The 20,195-nt window shown below is 35.6% G+C and overlaps 1 protein-coding gene across 1 annotated transcript in view; it reads right to left on the bottom strand.

Annotated features, from left to right (window-relative positions):
* The window catches only part of ADGRV1 (adhesion G protein-coupled receptor V1), a 524,455-nt gene that overhangs the window by 484,158 nt on the left and 20,102 nt on the right, over nt 1-20,195 (bottom strand). The window contains exons 2-4 of the mRNA XM_073887989.1: nt 4,893-5,077; nt 2,792-2,941; nt 1,568-1,663 (exon numbers count right to left, since the gene is read on the bottom strand). Coding sequence (XP_073744090.1) covers nt 1,568-1,663; nt 2,792-2,941; nt 4,893-5,077 — 431 coding nt within the window. The remainder of the gene's footprint in view (nt 1-1,567; nt 1,664-2,791; nt 2,942-4,892; nt 5,078-20,195) is intronic.

The raw sequence follows: 20,195 nt of genomic DNA, 5'->3' as shown, positions 1-20,195 counted from the left end.
AGGAAAGGAAAGGAAAAGAAAGGAAGGAGGGTGGGGGGAGGGAGGGAGGAAAGGAAGGAAGGAAGGAAGGAAGGAAACTTTAAACAAGTCAGTATGAAGTTAGGGGTGATAAGCTGGAAGTGAATATAGAAGAAAGACAGTAAGGAGAAAAACTAAGCAATTAAGAGAGCCTGCTTTATAATTAACTAGTAATTCCCTATCATTTAAATAGAATTGACTGATTCATTAATAAATTTTGTAAATGACAATATAATGGAGGTCACAAAATGTCTACTATATTGACATTATCCACATCTTTTTAATAAAGATACTGCAATTAAAAGATCGTATTTATCTATAGCCTGTCTTGTTTCAGAGATAATTTAAGGTAAGAAAATGACATACAATGCACCAATTGTAGCAGCAATCTAAACTGGAAAATAAATAAAAAGCTGGGGAGTATCACATCATCTTTTAGTAATGATAATTAGTAACATGATTCAAAAAGACTCAGTATCAGGAAGGTCATTGTAGTTTAAAACTTAGTGGCAAAATCCAATTGTATCCAAGATAAATTTTGTTTTAAGAGCTGGAAACAATTTCTCTCAAGGGGGAACCTGTCTTGTGTATTTGTTTCTGAAGATAAAACTCTCTGAACATAGGACTTGCCAGGGACACAGGAATTCGGTGATCAGGGGGAAGAAATGAACTGCTGAGCAAAACTGAGGGGGATGACAAGGAGTTTTAACCTTTAAGAAATATGAATAAGTGGGAGAATCTCAGGGTAGGGATTGACTACAGAATTTTTAAGAACTGTAATGTCTTCATTCCATTCAATTTTGAGTTTACTATAGGTTTTTCCAGTACTCTTCCAGTAAGTTTTTCTCAGCTCCCAACTTCCCAAGCAGGCTGACAAACAGTATTTTAAGTGGCAACTGAGGAAATCGAGCAAAAGGAACTAGACTACAACATCTGCTACAGACTGAATGTTTGTTCTATTCCCAAAGTCATGTTCAAATCCTGGGAGGTGGGGCCTTTCCGGAGGTGACCAGGTAATGAGGGCAGAGCTCTCATGAATGGGATTAGTGCCTTTATCAGAGAGACCTCAGACAGCTCCTTTGCCCCTCCTGACCTATGAAAGCACAAGAAGACGTCCGGGAAGCGGGCCTTTACCAGACACCAAGTCTGGGGCACCTTGACCTTGGACTTCTCAGCCTCCAGAACTGTGAGAAATACGTTTCTGTTGTTTTTAAGACACCAGTCTACAGAATTCTGTTACAGCAGATGGAACAGACTTAGACAACTTCCAAGTTAGAGACCAGCAAAGGAGGTAACAAATGAGTCAGGTGGAATATCAGCAGGAGATTAGGACAAGAGATGGCCACGATCACATAGGCCTCCTGAAGCTGAAGAAATCTTAGGTAGAACAAATGAACAGTCTACAAAATGTGGGACATGGATGAAGTTCGAGTGAATTTTATTTAAATATCAAGTGGCAGGATGATGCCAGGTAACATCATGAAAAATAACAAAAAAATTTAATAACTATTACCCAGCAACCACAAGATTAATCAAATTGCAACCATACCATATTAAATGAAATAATCCCAAATGCATTGTCATTTGATAATATTGTCACAGTCACAGTCCTTGGCCATCCAAGCTTCACATTTGCTGAAGGTTTCTAAATAAAAGCCATAAGTTAATAAAATTAATAAGTTAATAAAATTAAAAATAAGAGAAACAGAGAATCATTTTAATAGTTTGTGTTTATGTAATTGTTCAGAATATGAATAAAAATACAAGTATACTTTTAATGCTGATTAAGAAAATATATTCAAACTAAGTCAACATGGTAAAGAAGTGCCAAATAAAAACTTTTAAAAAGTTTAAAAAACCGTTAATCACTGGCTATTAAAATATAAATTAATATAATGATAAGTATCACTGGCTAGTAATGCTATATTACAATTACTCTAATGTCATTACTAATGTAACAGAGAATTAAGTAAGCAGTATGAAATTCTATTCAAATATGATTTCTTACACTACAGAAGGTGCCAAAGCTTAAGAATTATTTATTCTATAAATCACAGAGCCAAATTAAAGATAAAATATTAAAACATCTTTTCTAATCAATAAGGGAAGAGTGTTCTACAACATTTCTATTGATATTCAACAGCAGCATAAAGGAATATGCAAAAAAGTAATATACAAAAGCAAAACAAGACGATTTCAAGTATCATTTTCACAAAAATTTTACTCATACTGACCTAATCCTTCTAAAAAAAATTCTTAATGCCCTTCAGAAAAATTAACTAGAACAGTGTTAGCAGTTATTACCTCAACCTAACAGATCAAGCCATAAAGGATAATTAAACCTTGGGCTATTCAAGCATTTTTCCCAGAGGCAGTCCAAAATGATTCTAAGGCACAGGGACCTCCCACTTCCACGCCTGCTTTTTGTATCCCTCTCCTTTGAACTCAGAAGTCTCGGTCATTCTTTGTGCATCTGGTAGCAGGGGAGGGATAAAAGAGAAAGGGGCCAAATGGAAGACAGGTTTTCTTGAGCATCTGTCATGGCAATTCCTAAATAAGCTGAATGGATCCAAAAACCAACTGTAGAATCTTCTAAACAAGATTGTCTGAGGAATAATAACCAGACCGTGGAATTGCCAAAAAGGCTGTCAGTTCTGAGTTCTAGGAAAACCACCTCCAGTCTCTAGATGGGCTTATCTCTAGAGAAACAGATTTTTAAGCACTGTAAGGTTTCTCTGAGTTTAGGTGGGCGGCAGGGTCAAGAAGGACTTACCTGTAATGTTAAGTGAAAAATAAAAGTTTCATCAGGCTCTGGTAGGTCATCATCACATACGGCTATGTACACTGTCCGATTTGTTTCTCCAACAGGTATAAACGCTGCAGCATATGTGTCAAAAAAGTCACCGGTGTCATCTCCATAGAGCTATCAAATGCAAAATATAGATGGTTCTTACAACACTGTTAGGACAAGCAAAACTGACGCTAATTGGAGCAATCAACAGAAAAAACAGGAATCATCAACTCACACTGCTGTTTATAGACAGGATGTACAAAAACAAAGCAAGTATTTAACAACCGACAAAAATCACCTTCAAAAACATTATTAAAAATGATTCTAAACAAAAACATTTGTTTATGCTCTGGAAGGTAAAGGAATCATTACACAGAAAAGTAATAATTATATAGGAAAGTAAGGATGTGAATTTTTTTTTTCTCTGCCTCTTAAGTGATCTGAAGTGGATTACAGCAAACCTGATAAGAAAACTAACTGTAGCTAAAACTCTCCCAAAGAAGAGGTGGAAATAGCCTGCCAAAATGTATCAGGAAAATCAGTTATTTACCCTATGGGTTTCAAAGAAATGCTTTTTCCAAAAATTTCAACTGAAGTTTTATTTATATTCTCCCCCACAACTCCAATAAAGACCCAATTCCTTTAGCATTCCAAATTACTAGTCATCGTAAACTTTTCCTTAATTGTTTAAGACTTCATTCTGTAACATCAGCATTGCTAATAAGATTTTAAAGGGAGCAATAATTATGAAATTATAAACGGCAACTTCTTATGCAAAGATAATGAGATTTCTTTTGCCAAAGATCTCACAATGAACAACTTAGCTACTGGAAAAACTATGATTTAGTACAAATAAAAAATGAAGAACATGTATAGGAAAATTATAGTCAATTTCTAGTTTTCTTTTATAAAAATAAAGTTTAAGTACCTGAGACACCCAATTAAGTTGTTAAGAGTATTGAAAAACTTGTACTTCTTAACATAAAAAGTGGCACAGTCTTTTAGAAAGCATTAGCTATCAAGAGCCACTGAAACAAAGAGAAAAACACAGTATCCAGCCCCCCAAAATCACTTAACAACCCAGAATATGTAAAAATTGATACATATGTAAACATTTTCATCAAAGCAGCATTTATAGCAGCAAAAATTGGAAGCAACCTCAATGACAAACAAGTGAAAAATGATTGAGAAATGATGATGCCACCATCATGAGAAGCTGTGAAAATGACAGGGCAATCCCAAAACCTCTCTATGATACAATCGAAATTATGCATCAAAGATTACCAAGTATAATGTATACTCAAGTTCACGTGAATTCAGTAAATATATTCACACGTCATAAATTAAAAACTCAAAGCAATGCACAAAATTATAAAACTGGATTTCTTTCGTAGGTAGTCTTTCTTCTTTATGTCTTTTTACAATGTTTCACAATGTGGTAATTTAACCTCCTGCTTCAAAACTTTTTCTTGAAAAAAAATTTCAAGTACTTTGAGCCTCAAATATAGCAATATCCTTAGTGGTCATATGACATTACTTTCTGGTTAAACATAGACACAAATATATGGACACATAATCCATCTAATAACTAAATGTGTGCAAGATAGCTTGATAGTTAAACAAATCCTGCCTAACTTCTACTTAAGTTAATGTACTTCATTTCTCCCAAGCTCTCTGACAAAATTCATTTTTAATTTGCCATTTTTCTGCTTTCAAATATTTTATGTATTTTCCCTAAACCACATGAAATAAATAATCTGAGCAGAGATAACGTGGATCCAAATTACTCAAAGTAAAATTTTCTTTTACTTAGAAATACTTATTCATGTCTTTGGTTTTTATTTGTTTTAAAATAAATATATGAACATTTTAAAATAATCAGTCTATACTGTTACTATACTATTATTGTTGAGTGCATATGCTACCTTGGAGCACTATATAAACTATAAGAAATATGAATGGAATAATGTAATTCTATATAATGAAACTACTCAGAATCTCAAACAGTTAAAAAAAGTTTTGTCACTAAAACTAAGACATTTCATATCATCCATTTCAGTAATAGAACCACATCATTTCTTACCGATACAATTGCAGTGACATTTGCCGGCTCTCCTATTCTTTCGATGACAAGACGAATAACTGTTGTACTTGTTTCATTAACTACAAATTTTGTTTGTCCGGCAAACCTTATTTCTGTTCCTCCAAACACAAAAGTGATGAATAAAGCTGAGAGGAGATTTACTAGTAAAGATGCAGAGGGCATCCCTATAAGAAAAAAAAAAAGCTTTGTTCACAAAACATATCGAATGTATTCAGAGAGTGGAGAGCTAGACAATAAGCAACTAAGACAAAAATACATCAAATATTAAGCACCCAACTTAAGTATGTGATCAAAGAAGCAAGTTAAAACTCACAATCTCTTCTGTGGTTCTCTTTTACAATTCATAACTACTTTTTGTTCTTTAACTTATATATCAAGATCATAGTTATTAGTAGCCTTAAACTTATTTATTAAATTAGGATTTTTAAAATTTTTGACCTTAAAATTTATTCTAAGAAAAACACAAAACAGTACCTTGGAAATGGGATTAAAGCCCATATTCTCCCACAAATTAAACTGTAAAATGCAAGCTAAAACTAAAAAATTATCAAATGGATCAATAATCTTAATGGGGCTTCTTCATCTTTTTATTTGATGATCACACAAATATGAGAGAACGCTTAAAAGTGGTATGTAAAAGCATTTGAAGTGAAAACTTTATTATAAATTGATTTCTTGGTTGTGTCTACCTTTTCCTGAAATTTATCTCACTTGAGAATGTTTTAAAAAGAATTTTTAGTTACTGCAAGGAAATGCTAATGCTTTCAACATAAATTTTCAGGGCTTAAACTGCTTCCATTTTACTAGCAAAATCCTAATATCATTTCTTAGAAAATGTCTATGTTGCTTTAAAAACAAGCAACATAGACAAAATTTGACAAAGTGTGTATTTCCTTCTTTTCCATAAATTCTATTGTTTTTTTCTTAGTAGAATGTGTGTGTTTATGAGTCATCAGTAGTGTTCCTGCTTTCAGCACTGTGTGATTCAAGTGTTTTCAAAAGCACAACAGTGCAGTGGCCTCTTGAAAACACTGTTGTTTTGTAATGTAGATGTACCTCTAAAAATGTGAACAATTGATCTCACGGATCATTAAGATTCCAATGGATTATGTGATCAGTCACACGAACAAAACAAGTTCATGTGTTTTAAAGGAGAGTTGCATTATGCACTCTATGAGCCAAAATGCTTCCTATTAATCTTTACCTTGGTCAAGAAGTAATAAAACTTTCATGTATGTGGTATTTCCACATGGCTACACATGGCTTTGTATTTAGAAACCACCAAACACCCAAGTTCTTGATATATTTTAATTTAAATGCAATTTTCTCAGTCAAGCATATTCAAACAAAGCAATCTGAGATGGCTTACTGATGTCTCACATATTTATGGCTGCAAAATCCACAGACGAGGATGCAGAGGTCAGATGGAGTCCAGGAAGGAGACACGGGCCAACAGGGACAGAGATTCCGGAGGACTAAGGCAATTTGTACACCTGTGCCTTCTCTCTAAGAATGTTCACCTGTCATGGGGATAAGGGACTTGGGAGAAGAAATAAAACAGCTCTCTCTTCCCTGACTTCTAAGGCAGAAACCTTAACCAAAAGAAAGTTAATTTAAAAAATGAGAGAAAGAGAAGGAAAAAGGCAAAGCCTGGGTGAGGCAGGAGAGTAGGAGAAGCTCTGGGGCCACCAAAGACAACTGAAGATCTTCTGTGGAATTCTAAAGCCAGAATGATTTCACACCTCACTTATGACAAATAGTGGGAAAGAAACGAACTAGGAATGAGAAAGAGAATACAGAATGGAGGGGTGAGGCGGCAGTGAGCTTGGCTTTGGATGTGTAAGAAAAAGATCAAGTTTGGTCTATTGTGATTTTGGAGGAAAAAATTCCTTGAATGTGAGATGTGACAGAACTTTGAGCTGAGAGAAATAAGAAGACACCTGAAGTTCTAAGTGAGAAAGAGTGAAAGTGAATTATAGCATGACAAAGGCGAATTGTGAACGGCTGTGGAACTAAGTTCTCAAAATTTGTTCTGCATCAGAATCAACTCAAATGTTTGTTAAAAATGTTAACTCACACACTAAAATTTCTGATCCAGGGAATTTAGGTTGAGGCCCAGGAATCTACATTCAACAGGCAGCCCTATTGATTGTAATGTAACTGATCCTTGAGATACACTTGACATACACTGTCCTAGAGTGTGAGGAAGAGCGTGAGTGTGTTCTGGAGTGGACGTACAGGAGACCACGTTTGCAGCTTTGAGTTAATTATTGAATTTTTCAGTGCAATATGCTTGAACTTACTGCAGACTTCCTTATATATGTTTTTCTATATCTTACTATATTATATTCTAAGATTCATACATCCTGAGGAAAAACTGCAAAGACCTATAGAAAATGATCAGAACAGCTAATGTTTATGTACTGTTGTTGCAGAAACTTTATATAATAATAACACAATGAACCTTCACAACATCCCTGTGAAGAAGGTACTAGTAGCATTAATCCCATTTGTAGCTGAGGAAACTGAGGCGCAGAGAAGTTAGTTAACACATGCGGTGCTACTTAACTAAGCAAGTGACCAGGCAGGATTTGAACCCAGCAGTCCACTTGCAGACTTTACCCCATAACCATACTATATTGCCTCTTACATTCTATCCCTACAAATCCCATGTCTCCATCTTGAAAAATTTGGTAGATTGCTTATGCTACCTGTTTCCAAACATTCAAATATTTTAAACTCATGCACAAACAACCAAAACTTCCATAAAGCTGTATAATTATGTCTCCTAAAAGTGTGCGCATTATTATTCTAATAAACATTACATTTATTTAACAGAAACTTCAGTTCTCCTAACTACTTTAAATATTTAATAGCATCTTTTAATGTCAGGACCAATGAGCTCAAGTGGTACATTCTTGCTATTTCCCAGGCAATTAGAGCTCCAAGATCTTGTGGTTAAGTCAGCAAATTCATTTTAAATTGGTGCACATCAGTGAATTTTGAGATTATGTGAAATGAACAAAACAAGCATGATTGGAAATGCCTCAAATTCTGTGACATCATTGATAATTGACTCTCCCCTGCTTTCATCTTTTCAACTTGTAAGAAAAGTTGTTGAGGCAAAGTTGGCATTCAATAGAAACTAAAAGATGAAGAAAAAGCTTTGAAAATGAAGTTCCCATTAAAAGACAGGCATAATTACACAAATACTGAAGTTTCTTTTTTAGAGTAACTAGGTACATTTTCCTCTATCATACTATAAAAATCTAGTCTTTGGAACTCCCTTTATTAAACTCAGAAGACGAGGCATTAGCAACTGACACAACACATAAGTATTATATATATTTCAGATAACTTTTCTCTTACTAGATCTAAGAAAAGTTTTACATGACCCATCAGACCACCTATTTTAAACTTCTCTGTAAAATGAATTCCAAACAACATGTGCTTAAAGATGTCCTTAATTCATATTCTGTCACAGCTGTAAAAGAATAATTTTAGCATTCTTAAGGCATTCCTCTGCTCTGCAGTGGTATGATGTTCCAATATGCAAATCCTCTCCTTTTCAACTATCATCATGTTCTCCCCACACCTTGCTCAGTATGATTCAAAGGAAATGAAAGCTGTTCCTGTCAATAGATCTCTTATCTCTGAATAGATTTCTAATCATGTTAAAACAATATGAGATTTATGTTACTTTCTTGCTTCTTATTTCCTGAATTTTACTATGAAGCTTTGACAGAGTCCTGATAACATATAGCACAAAGTGATCGGTTTTTAGATTCCAGTAATCACATTCAACCTATACAAAAAGCCATCTAATTCTGCAAAAAATATTTCAGAATTAAAAACCAGGAACATATTAAAATAGTCCCTGCAATGCAAATTGGTTGCTTTCAGAAAAGCAGATTAAAACATGGTTTATGTCGGGCACCTGCTCCTGCACATTGTGCAGCATCCTGAGCTCGTCACTGAGGATATAAACATCCATAACATACAGTTCTTGGCTCCATGATTCTCGCGGCAACGGGCAAATGACTCAAATCAGGCCAACCCAAACCAAAAGGACAATTCTGAGATTCCTGCTTAAGCATAAAGATGCAGATTCCCTCTACTGCTGGATTTGGGATCATTTTGATTGGGGACAGTTTCCTCCAAAGCCTGGAAATGAAGCCAAAACATTTTGCCAGAGACAGAGCCAAGAGGTGGAGAGGAGCCAAATCTTGATAATCAAGCTCAGCTTCCTGAATCCAGCTTTACCCTGGCCTTTTCAGTTACTGAGGCAATAAATTAAATTTTTTTTTTGACAGCCAGCTTAGGCTGGAATTTCTGTCACTTTTCAACATCAATATTTATCCGTTAATGTCCAATCTGTGACACTATGAACCCATGTCAGGATATACCACGTGGAAGATTCCTCCTCTTTCACTCCAACATTCAATGGTCTTAGTCTTTCTAAACTTCTGTGAAAGAATACCACACTAGCTATTCTTCCTGTTCCCATGCAGTTATTACCACCATCTATAATATTTTCTCCTTCCACCTCAAAACTGACAATGACTAGTAAAGAAATTAAGGGCATGCAGACAAACCAAAGATGCCTTCACAATAAAACAAAGTGGGACAGGAGTACACCACATTGACTCAGTGTTCTGGAAAAGCTGATGCATTCTGATTGTCCCAAGGAACCCCAATATTATGCTTCTTTAAATCAGCATAGCATTAATTCCTTTCTCTTGCTTTTTTCCTGATTCCCTGGCTCTTCTTCCTCTTTGGAAAACCTACTGGTATTCTAACTTTATTTTCTACTTGGATTACTTAGCACACAACATATTAAACATCATTATAAAATAATATTCTCCAACACAATATGTCATACTAACCACAAAATTCTAAATCCTGCTTATCTTCCTCCTATCTCACCTCTTATTACCAGTACCTTAGGAAAGATAGGAAGTAGAGTATATCCTGAGTAAATGGGAATAGCCTTCTGTTTGAAGTTTCAGTAAGTTTGTAGGAACAGAATAGAATAAAATAATAAATGAGAATCAGCACCCGATAGATGACAACATAAAGAAAAACATATATAAAAAACTGATTTTGCTGAGTTTGCAGTAATCAGCTTTCATACAAAACCTTTGGTCCCTTCAAAAGTTAACTTTGTCGGGGCACCTGGGTGGCCAGGTGGGTTAGGCCTCTGACTCTCGATTTGGGCTCAGGCCAAGATCTCAGGGTTGTGAGATGGAGCCCCGCCTTGGGCCCTGCGCTGGGGGTGGAGCCTGCTTAAGATTCTCTCTCTCTCCCCCGCCCTGCTCCTCCATCCCCCACCCACTTTAAAATAAATAAATAAAAGATAAAAGTTAACTTTGTCTTTTTAAGTTTCAGAATAAACAACTGTACAACCCATGTGAGTGACTGGACACGGTGAAATGACAAACATTATTAGTACAGAATTGAAGGGATGCATTGACCTTTTGTTTCAGTTGTTGCCTTGTCAGTGCTGTAGCAAGTATCTTCCCACAGTGTGACCACCAAGTAACTGATAATGAAAATATGATCCTAATGGAGAAAGGTTTTCTAGTTTAGAATTACTTCAACTCTATTACATTTACTAATGGGCATTCTAAAGCTATAGAGTTACTCCTACGGAACAAGAGAAGTTTCATCACTCATATCATAAATTATTCAGCCTCTAAGAATTCTTAACCTGTGTTATTTATATTTGGGTGAGTACTACAAAAAACTGATGTTTTCCTTCTTCCATACCAAAACAGAATTTAAATTTGCAACTTTTAATAAAAAGTAAGCTGATGATACAAATAGAGGAAAAGCTAGATATTTTTAGGTTAAAAAAGGGGGTAGTCTCTTATAGTTATCTGGACTATACCTAAAGTTTATTACCTTTGTTTTTTAATTTATTTAAAATGTTTAAGGAATTTATTTTATTTTATTCATCTTTAAATAAAATACATATACGCTGGCACAATAGTAACAAGTAAGTCTCCCTCACACCAGCCCCCACCAGCCATATGCCCCTCCTACCCAGAGTCAGTTACAATTATCAACTTTATCTGTCTCTCACAAGAGAGAATCTATGTACATATTGAGATGTCCATCTACAGGAGAAAATTTCTGTGACAGATTTTGTTTTCTGCTGCATACAGACTTCAGGAATCAGCACATCTTCTCAAAATGGTAGTTGATAGAGAAATAGATACGAAGGTTTGATGTTGACATTCATGATGGGAACACATATAATTGTCTCAACTATACTCCACCACCATTGTAGATCTCATCGAAAGTCCACGGACTTTCACTACACCCGTCAAATCACCCTCTAGGGAAAGAGACACAAATCTGGCAACTTGCACTTTCCTAGACCACATATTGTCAAGCCTACATTCACTGGGACTTCTTGACCTCTACACGTGGAACACAAGAATGATCCTGGGATTCCCCTTGATTCTTTCTCTTTGATCTGTTTGCTGATTCCATGTTTTCTTCTTTCTTGGTTTACTTGGTTTATTCCCTTGTTTTGAAGGAGAACATCCTCCAGTAACTTCCTAAGAAAGGGTGTGTAGAAATAAACCTTTTAAATCTTGCATGTTAGGAATTATTGTGTATTAATCTTCCACTTAACATTTTCATTGGGTATAGAATTTCACGTGAAAATAATTTTCATTATTTTGAAAGCCCCGTTCCATTATTTTCAAACTTCCAGTGTTGCTGTTAAGAAATCCAAAATCACTTTGATTATGAAATATTGTATGTTTATTTGCTTTGTTCTCCCTCTGGAAGGTTCTTCTCTTTGTCCACAGTGTTATAAAATTTTACAGGATTTTTCTTGGAATGGGTTTATTTTTGTTCATTTGAGCACTCAGTCAGCCCCCTTCAGTCTAACACTCAACCTTCAAATCTGGAAAATTTTATTTTACACTGATTTCCCCCCCTTCCATTTTCATACTGTTTTTCATCCTAAAACTTTTATTATTTGATCTTGGTATTCTGGAATTGATCCTCTCATTTTCTTATCCTTTATTCTCTCTAATTTCCAAATCTTTGATCTTTGCCTGAGAATTTAACTCATCATTAAATTTCAATTCTCCAACTATTTTTTTAAATTTATGCTATTGTGCTTTCAATTTCCAAGAATTTATGGTATCCTGTTCTTTTTTCATTAATCAAATACCTCTTTTATCTCTCAGAAAGTACTAATTTTTTTAAAGTTTTCTCTTTATAGTCTTTGTTACCTCTAAGTTGCTTTTTTATTTAATCTGGGATCTATCTTCTACATAAGATTTCTTCAAACATCTGGTAATTCTTGATTATCTGTATATGCTTAAAAGACTAAAAGGATGCTTGCATGTGCTGAATATATGGATCTGTTTATCTGAATATGATTAAGAATCAGAGACCAAAATGAAAAATTTGAAGTTTTGAACATACGTGAGTGTAGCTTGTCAACATTGGGTGAAATGAGTTAACTTTTTATTAGGAAGTCTCAATTTTAGTACCTTTAGAAAAGACTTTACCCTCAGGTTGGTCAGGTTCCCCAAAGAAGAATTTTCCATTCTACTATCTAGAAGATACAGATATAACTATGAAGACTTCAGGGACCAAGGGCAGGAAAGTGACTAGAGCCTCAGCAATCAATAATCATATGGTCATCTAATCTCCTGTTTTCTTTAGGGATTTTCACCCTTCAAATATGCTTCAGATCCCCAATCAAGAAAGTACGTTTAACGGTATCCAGACAAAAAATAGTAGAGCTGCAGGGAGGAGGGGTCAGCAACAGTATAGAACAGATGCTAATTGTAGAAATACAATGACTCCTGGGACAGCTTTAATCCCATGTAGTTGTTTACCCAGCCCACCCACCCCCATAGTTACAGAGGTACTTCGCACTACCACTCCCTATATTTTTTTGAGAATTCTGTGCAAATTTAGCTATTCCTTGGCCTGCTAGCTTATAGAGTTAAGCTGCTGTCAGTCTGCTAAGCCAATTATTACTCATCTGTCTGCCTTCTGGCTCAAAAACCACATTGCTATTGTCTCTTCTCCTCTTCTATCCTCTCCTCTCTTCTTCTATCCTTGTGAGTTTATACAAATCTTTTTAAAAACCCTTTACCATAAAGTTTTAGGTGGTTTAGGAAGACCCAATATTAAAACTGTATATCTAAAGTTCCTATATTCTCCAATTTTCTTAAATATTCAAGTATAATTTTAAATCCTGTCACGGCTCTAACAAAATATTTTGGCATCTCCCATTAACTGCTTCCAACAGATTATTTTCATCACCTTCATATTTTGAACTAGTTGATTTTTTTTTTTTTTTTTTTTTTGCCTTTCACCTACTTCTGTATTAATCATGCATTGGGAGCCAAAATGCCTAGGATCTAGTTCCAAAATGGGTGATGGGTTCATGGAGATTCACTATTTCTTCTACTTTTGTGAATGTTTAAAATTTTCCATAATAAAAAGGCCTTTATAAGAAAAATCTTTGAAAGCTCCTAACTGTATTTAAAGTGCAGACTCCTTACCATGGACTACAAGACCCAGTATAAACAGACCCTATCTATTGGGTCTTGTATCAAGTACCACTCTCCCCCTCACTCACAGCTACACTGGTGGTGTTCCAGATCCTTGGATGAGTCAAGCCCTTTCTCACTTCTGTGCCATAGCTGGTTGCTCCCCAGGCTAGGACTCTCTTCCTTCCCACCTTTCCCATGACCCTTTCTCATCTTTTATGTTTTTGCTTAAATGTCATCTTCTCAGAGTGACCTTTCTATTCTCTGTATGTAAAGACATTTGTCCTCTGATAGTCTCCTCTCAGCTTTTTGTTTCTTTCATTAATCACAATTTGCACTTATTCTGTCTCTCCCCTTAGAAGAAAAGCACCATCAGGACAATGATCTCGCCCATCTTGGATACCTTTTGCATTCTTAACACCTAGCATGAGTACAGAGGTGAGGCTCAACGATATTGATAATTTTTAAGAAAAAGTATCCAAAACTTGGATATAAAGCAAAAAGCATGTGGTATGTAATTTCAATATCAGATAGGGCATAGACCCATCCAAGATTTAAAGAAATGCACTTTGTTCAACTCAATGACTCTTTACTATTGATAAAAGATTTCAGACTTGGTGAAGTTACATGTAAATTTTGGAAATTTTCATGCAGTAAAGGTGCAAATAATTTTTGTCCAGTGAAACAGATAATCCAGAGGTCACAGTTTCATTGCTTGGAGGACAATAACCAGTTTTATAGCTAACCTAGGAATCTTATCTCAACATTCCTTTATTAATTTTCTTATATGTACTTAGTTCCTCAAAAGCTCTTTGAAGCAGTATTAACACTCTCTTGGTTTCCTCCCTAATGGGTTGAATAATATCTTTGACATGTGCTCATCTTACATTTTTATAAGAGTCATATTTACCAACTTTTGCAAAGTGTGCTTTAACACAATCTCTTGTTTTCTTTCTTTTTCTCTTCTTTTTTTTTTTCAGAGGAGTAACCATGATAGAACAAATCACCCTGGCACATGCATACGACTCTGGTTCCACAAAACCATTTCAGTAAACAACTGTACAGTTTGAACCAAAACTTCGAAGAAAAGTAACACGTTACTAAACACAAATGAGGTAAGTAAATGCTTGAGACATAAAATCTTTTAAATGACGTATGTGCACTTCAGATTTCTATCGTATTTCCAAAATACTTAAGCTTAACATTTCCCATGAAATCATACAGTCCCAAACGCTTGAGTCATCAACTAGATCACAAAAGCCATTCAAGCTGCTCATATTTGAATTACAAATGCTCACCAAGAAAACAGGAAGAACAATGTGCAGAAGCTTCAACTCTAGAGTATGTGGGACACTAGAAGATTATGGATTTCAACTGCGCTCTCTCTATCCTACTTTGGCAAAGCACAAAATGAAGGATTTACGACACTAAATTCTTTGAGGCAAATTTAGATGCAATAAAGTCAGTCAAGATGTGTGCAGAGATTCCAAGTATGAGTGTGCTAAAGGTATCTCTTGTTAAGGAGAAGTAAGACACACTTGCCTTTTTGCTCCTTTGAAATATAAGGATCATGTGTTTAAACAAAGATTTCTTGAACCACCTAGGTGGCACCCCTCCATCTCACTGAACACTGCTATAATTAGTTCTAATCCTTCCTCTGAGATTCAGTATTACCTTTAAAAAAAGTTCTCTTAGCCACTTTTTCTGAGTTTCTTTCTATTTTGTACCTATTTATAGAATATCATTTGTTTTCAATGAAGAATCTAGGCACTGTCATTTCTAAATGAATTATATGCACTCATGGCAGGTAAGGGAAAGAACAAAGTAGAGTTTCATGTTTCATGTTGAAACTGGAGGTTTCGCCCCGAGAGGTCTAGAGACATGTTTTTTAGGCCAAACTGTGTCTACAAAATAATACTAAAAGAATTTTTCCAAGATTTAAAATTTGAGGATGTCACATTTTAAAAAATGGATTTCTAGGTTATTTTGAAAAAACGGAGTCCACATTTCTACATGACATCAGTTGGCCCCAGCTGAATAGCAACTGTTAATTATAAAGAGAACTTGAATTCCAGGACCACACCAATGTCTCCTCTAACCGGGATCAAAGAAGAAAGTAAAATACGTCTTATATTCATGCCATTCAAAGGTAGAAAAACATGTACAAGTGTATGTCCACACATACCCCTGCACACACACACCCCCCTGTAGGGTCCCAGGAATTTGATTTTACAGGGCAAAGGAGAGTAGTCCTAGTAGTACCTACTTGGGGATCCTGCAATAGAAGCTATGAAACCTCTAGCTGGACACTGCCAATACCCCTGGGGATGCTGCATCCCCGGTTACCTCTAGTCTCTGCCATCTTTCCATCTTTGCCATCAATAGACAAGTTAAGCCACTTCTCTGGGCCCCAGGTTCCCTCAACTGTTAAAGGGAGAAAAAAAGAACAGCTACAGCACTAGGGTATTTGTGAGGCACTTAGAAATTCATTCCAGTACACCAGGAAGTACCAGATTCCAGGCTCTGGACCTTCAATGTCCAGTGGCCAAGAAACCAAAGGAAGTAAGACTGGGCATCCTAGACTCTCCCGTGTGAGGCTCTCTTTCCACCCACATCCCATCTAATGTAGCAACATTAGAATGAAAGGAGGATGTCTGAGGTAAGATGGAAACATCCAGAACCTAGGAAAGTTTGCAAAGCACAATGAAAAACCAAGATGCCACTGCAAGGTCTGAAGGGAATGAACTGCGACACTGTATTTGAAGAACAAAATGGTGAGACTCCTGATGTTCCTGGAATGCCTGCAAAACTCAAACCAGAGAATCAGCTACCTCTACACACTGTAACTGGCGTGGAAAGCACAGGTATAAGAGAGATCTGGGAACTTTGGAAATGCCTACCTACCTGGTCACACCTATCACTCCAGAAAGGGAGGACAGTCTCAGAGTTAGAAAAATAAGTCTGTATTCTACGTATAATAACTTGAGGTTCCTCCTGAGGAACAAAAGAGTACAAAAGATAGACCAAGAGGGCCTGAAGTTGTTTTGAAGTCAAAACTACTGTCATAATCGTGCTGTAGCCAAGGATCATCTTCAGGCTTTAACAAAACAAACCTTTTATTTATTTTTTCCATTGAAGTATACTTGACATATTAGTTTCAGGCATACAACATAGTGACTCCACAGCTACATACATTATGAAATGCTCACCACGATAAGCACAGTCACTATCTGTCACCACAAAAAGTTATCACAATATTATTGATTATATTCCTTATGCTATACTTTCACTCCCTGTGACTTATTTATTTTATAACTGAAGTCTGTACCTCGTTATCCCCTTCACTTAGTTTACCTATCTTGCCACCCTTCTCCCCTTTGACAACCACTAGTTTGGCCTATATTCATGAGTCTGTTTCTCTTTGTTATTTGTTTGTTCATTTGTTTTATTCCAGCTAAGTACAATCATACGGTATTTATCTTTATCTGACTTGTCTAACTTAGCATAATACCCTCTAGGTCCATCCACGTTGTTGTGAATAGCAAGACTCATTCTTTTTCATAGCTAAGTAATATTCCATTGCATATATATACACCACATCTTCATTTTCCATTCATCTAATGGATTCTTAGGTTGCTTCCCTACCTTGGTTATTGTAATAATGCTGCAATAAACATAAGGGTGTATATATCTTTTCGAGTGTTTTTGTTTTCCTTGGGTAAATACCCATTAATTAAATTACTGGATCATACGGTACTTCTATGTTTTTTAGTTTTTTGAGGACCATCCTATACTGTTTTCCATGGTGGCTATACCTCCATTTCCACCAACAGTGCATGAGGGTTCCCTTTTCTCCACACCCTCACCAACACTTGTTACTTCCTGTCTTTTTGATATTAACCATTCTGACTGGTGTGAGGTAATAGTTCATGGTGGTTTTGATATGCATTTCCCTGATGAATAGGGATATTGAACACCTTTTCATATGTCTGTTGGCCATCTGTGTGTCCTCCCTGGAAAAATGTCTACTCATTTAATTGAATAATTTTTATTTTTTCAATTTTTTAAAAGATTTTATTTATCTGAGAGAGAGCACAAGCCGTGTAGGAGGGGCAGAGGGAGAAGCAGACCCCACTGAACAGGGAGACCGATACGGGGCTCAATCCCAGGACCCCAGGATCATGACCTGAGCTGAAGGCATATGCTTAACTGACTGAGCCACCCAGACACCCCAAATTTGTTTTTTTTTCCTTTAGGAGTTTTATGGTTTCACATCTTACATGAAGGTCTTAATCTATTTTGAGTTTATTTTTGTGTATGGTGTAAGCAACTGGTCTATTTTAATTCTTTTGCATGTAGCTACCCAATTTTGCCAACACGATTTATTGAAGATACTATCTTTTCCCCCATTATATATTCTTGCCTTGTCACAGATTGACCATACAAACATGGATTTTTTCTGGGCTCTCTATTCCATTCAGTTGATCCATGTGTCTATTTCTGTGCCAGTACCATATTGTTTTGATTACTACAACTTTGCAGTAGGTCTTGAAATCTGAGATTTCAAGTTTTGTTTCTCCAGCTTTATTCTTTCTCAAGATTGCTTTGGCTATTCAGCGTCTTTTGTAGTTCAATACAAATTTCAGGATTTTCTGTTCTAGTTCTGTGAAAAATACTACTGGTATTTTGATAGGGATTACACTAAATATGTAGATTGCTTTGGATAGTATGGACATTATTTATTCTTCTAATCCATGAGCATGGTACATCTTTCCATTTATTTGTGCCATCTTTGATTTATTTCCTCAATGTCTTACAGTTTTCAGAGTTTAGGTCATTCACCTCTTTGGTTAAATTTATTCGTAAGTATTTTATTCTTTTTGATGCAATTGTAAATGAGATTTTTTTTTATTTCTCTTTCTGGTATTTCATTAGTAGCATAGAGAAATACAAAATTTCTGTATATTGACTTTGTATCCTGCAATTTTACTGAATTCATGTATTCTAATAGATTTTTTGGTGGAATCTTTAGGGTTTTCTATCTATAGTATCATGTCAACTACAGATAGTGAGTTTTACTATAGTATCATGTCAACTGCAAATAATGAGTTTTACTTCTTCCTTACCAATTTGGAGGACTTTTACATCTTTTTCTTATGAGACTATTATCACTAGAATTTCCAGTACTATGTTAAATAAAAGTAGTGAGAGTGGGCTTGTCTTGTTCCTGATCTTAGCAGAAAAGTTTTCAGCTTTCCACCATTGAATGCAATGTTATCTGTGGGTTTATCATATACAGCCTTTAGTATGTTGAGGTATGTTCTCCCTATAACCACTTTGTTGAGAGTTTTTAATCATGAATAAATGTTGAATTTCATCAAATGCTTTTTCTACATCTATTGAGATCATGATTTTTATTTTTCATTCTGTTAATGTGACATATCACGTTGATTAATTTGTAGATATTAAACCATCCTTGCATGAATAATCCTTTCAATGTATTGTTGAATTCAGTTTGCTAATATTTTGTTGAGGAGTTTTGCATCTATGTTCATCAGAAATACTGGTCTGTAATGTTCTTTTTTTGTAGTGTCTTTTCAGGCCTCAGCATCATGGTAATGCTGGTCTCATAGAATGAATCTGGAAACATTCCTTTCTCTAAAACTTTTTGGAATAGTTTGAAAAGGATAGGTATTAACTGTTCTTTAAATGCTTGGTAGAATTCACCTGTGAAGCCATCTGGTCCTGTACTTTTGTTTCTTGGGGGTTTTGATTACCAATTCAATTTTTTTACTAGTTATTAGTCCATTCACATATTCTATTTCTTCCTGATTCAGTCTGGGAAAATCATGTGGTGTTGTTTTTTTTTAAAAAACTCATTTCTTTATTTTAGAGAGACAGAAAGCACGAATGGGAAGGGCAAATGGAGAGGGACAGAGAACCTCAAGCAGACTCTGCCAAGCATGGAGCCCAACTTGAGGCTCAGTCTCATGACCCTGAGATCACAACCTGAGCCAAAACCAAGAGTCTCATGTTCAATCTACTGCACCACCCAGGTGCCCCTGGGAAGATCATATGTTTATTCATTTCTTCTAGGATGTCCAATTTGTTGGCATAATTTTATTGTAATAATCTCCTAATTTTTTGTATTTCTGTAGTGTCAGTTGTAACTTCTCCTCCTTCATTTCTGATTTTCAGTCCTCTCTCTTATATTCTTGATTAGTCTGGCTAAAGGTTTATCATTTTTGTTTATCTTTTCAAAGAACCAGCTCTTAGTCTCATTGATCTTTTCTATTGTTTATTTTTTATTTTTTTAAAGATTTTATTTATTTGAGAGAGAGAGAGTGAGAGAGAAAGAGCACAAGCAGGGTGAGGGGCAGATGGAGAAGTAGACTTCCCACTGAGCAGGGGGCCCAATACAGGGCTCGATCCCAGGACTCTAGGAACATGACCTGAGCTGAAGGCTGACCTTCAGCTGACTGAGCCACCCAGGAGCCCCCTTTCTATTGTTTTTTAGTCTCTATTTTATTTCCACTCTGATCTTTATCATTCCCTTCTTTGTACTAAATTTGGGCTTTGTTCTTTTTCTAAATCTTTTAGGTGTACACAAACCTTTTAACACCCAGGTTCTACTGAGGCACCACTATGATTTTATACCATGAATTTTTTAAAAATAAATGATATTTTCACAGTGAAATGAGAAAACCATGTAACACAGTTTGGCTAATTAAAGTCAAAATATTATTCAGAT

This window comes from Callorhinus ursinus, unplaced genomic scaffold (assembly GCF_003265705.2).
Source record: "Callorhinus ursinus isolate GAN/ISIS: 27379988/994484 unplaced genomic scaffold, GSC_fseal_2.0 scaffold3, whole genome shotgun sequence".
NCBI lineage: Eukaryota > Metazoa > Chordata > Mammalia > Carnivora > Otariidae > Callorhinus > Callorhinus ursinus.
Note: the sequence above shows the minus strand (reverse complement) of the source record. Positions and strands in the feature narration are given on the sequence as shown.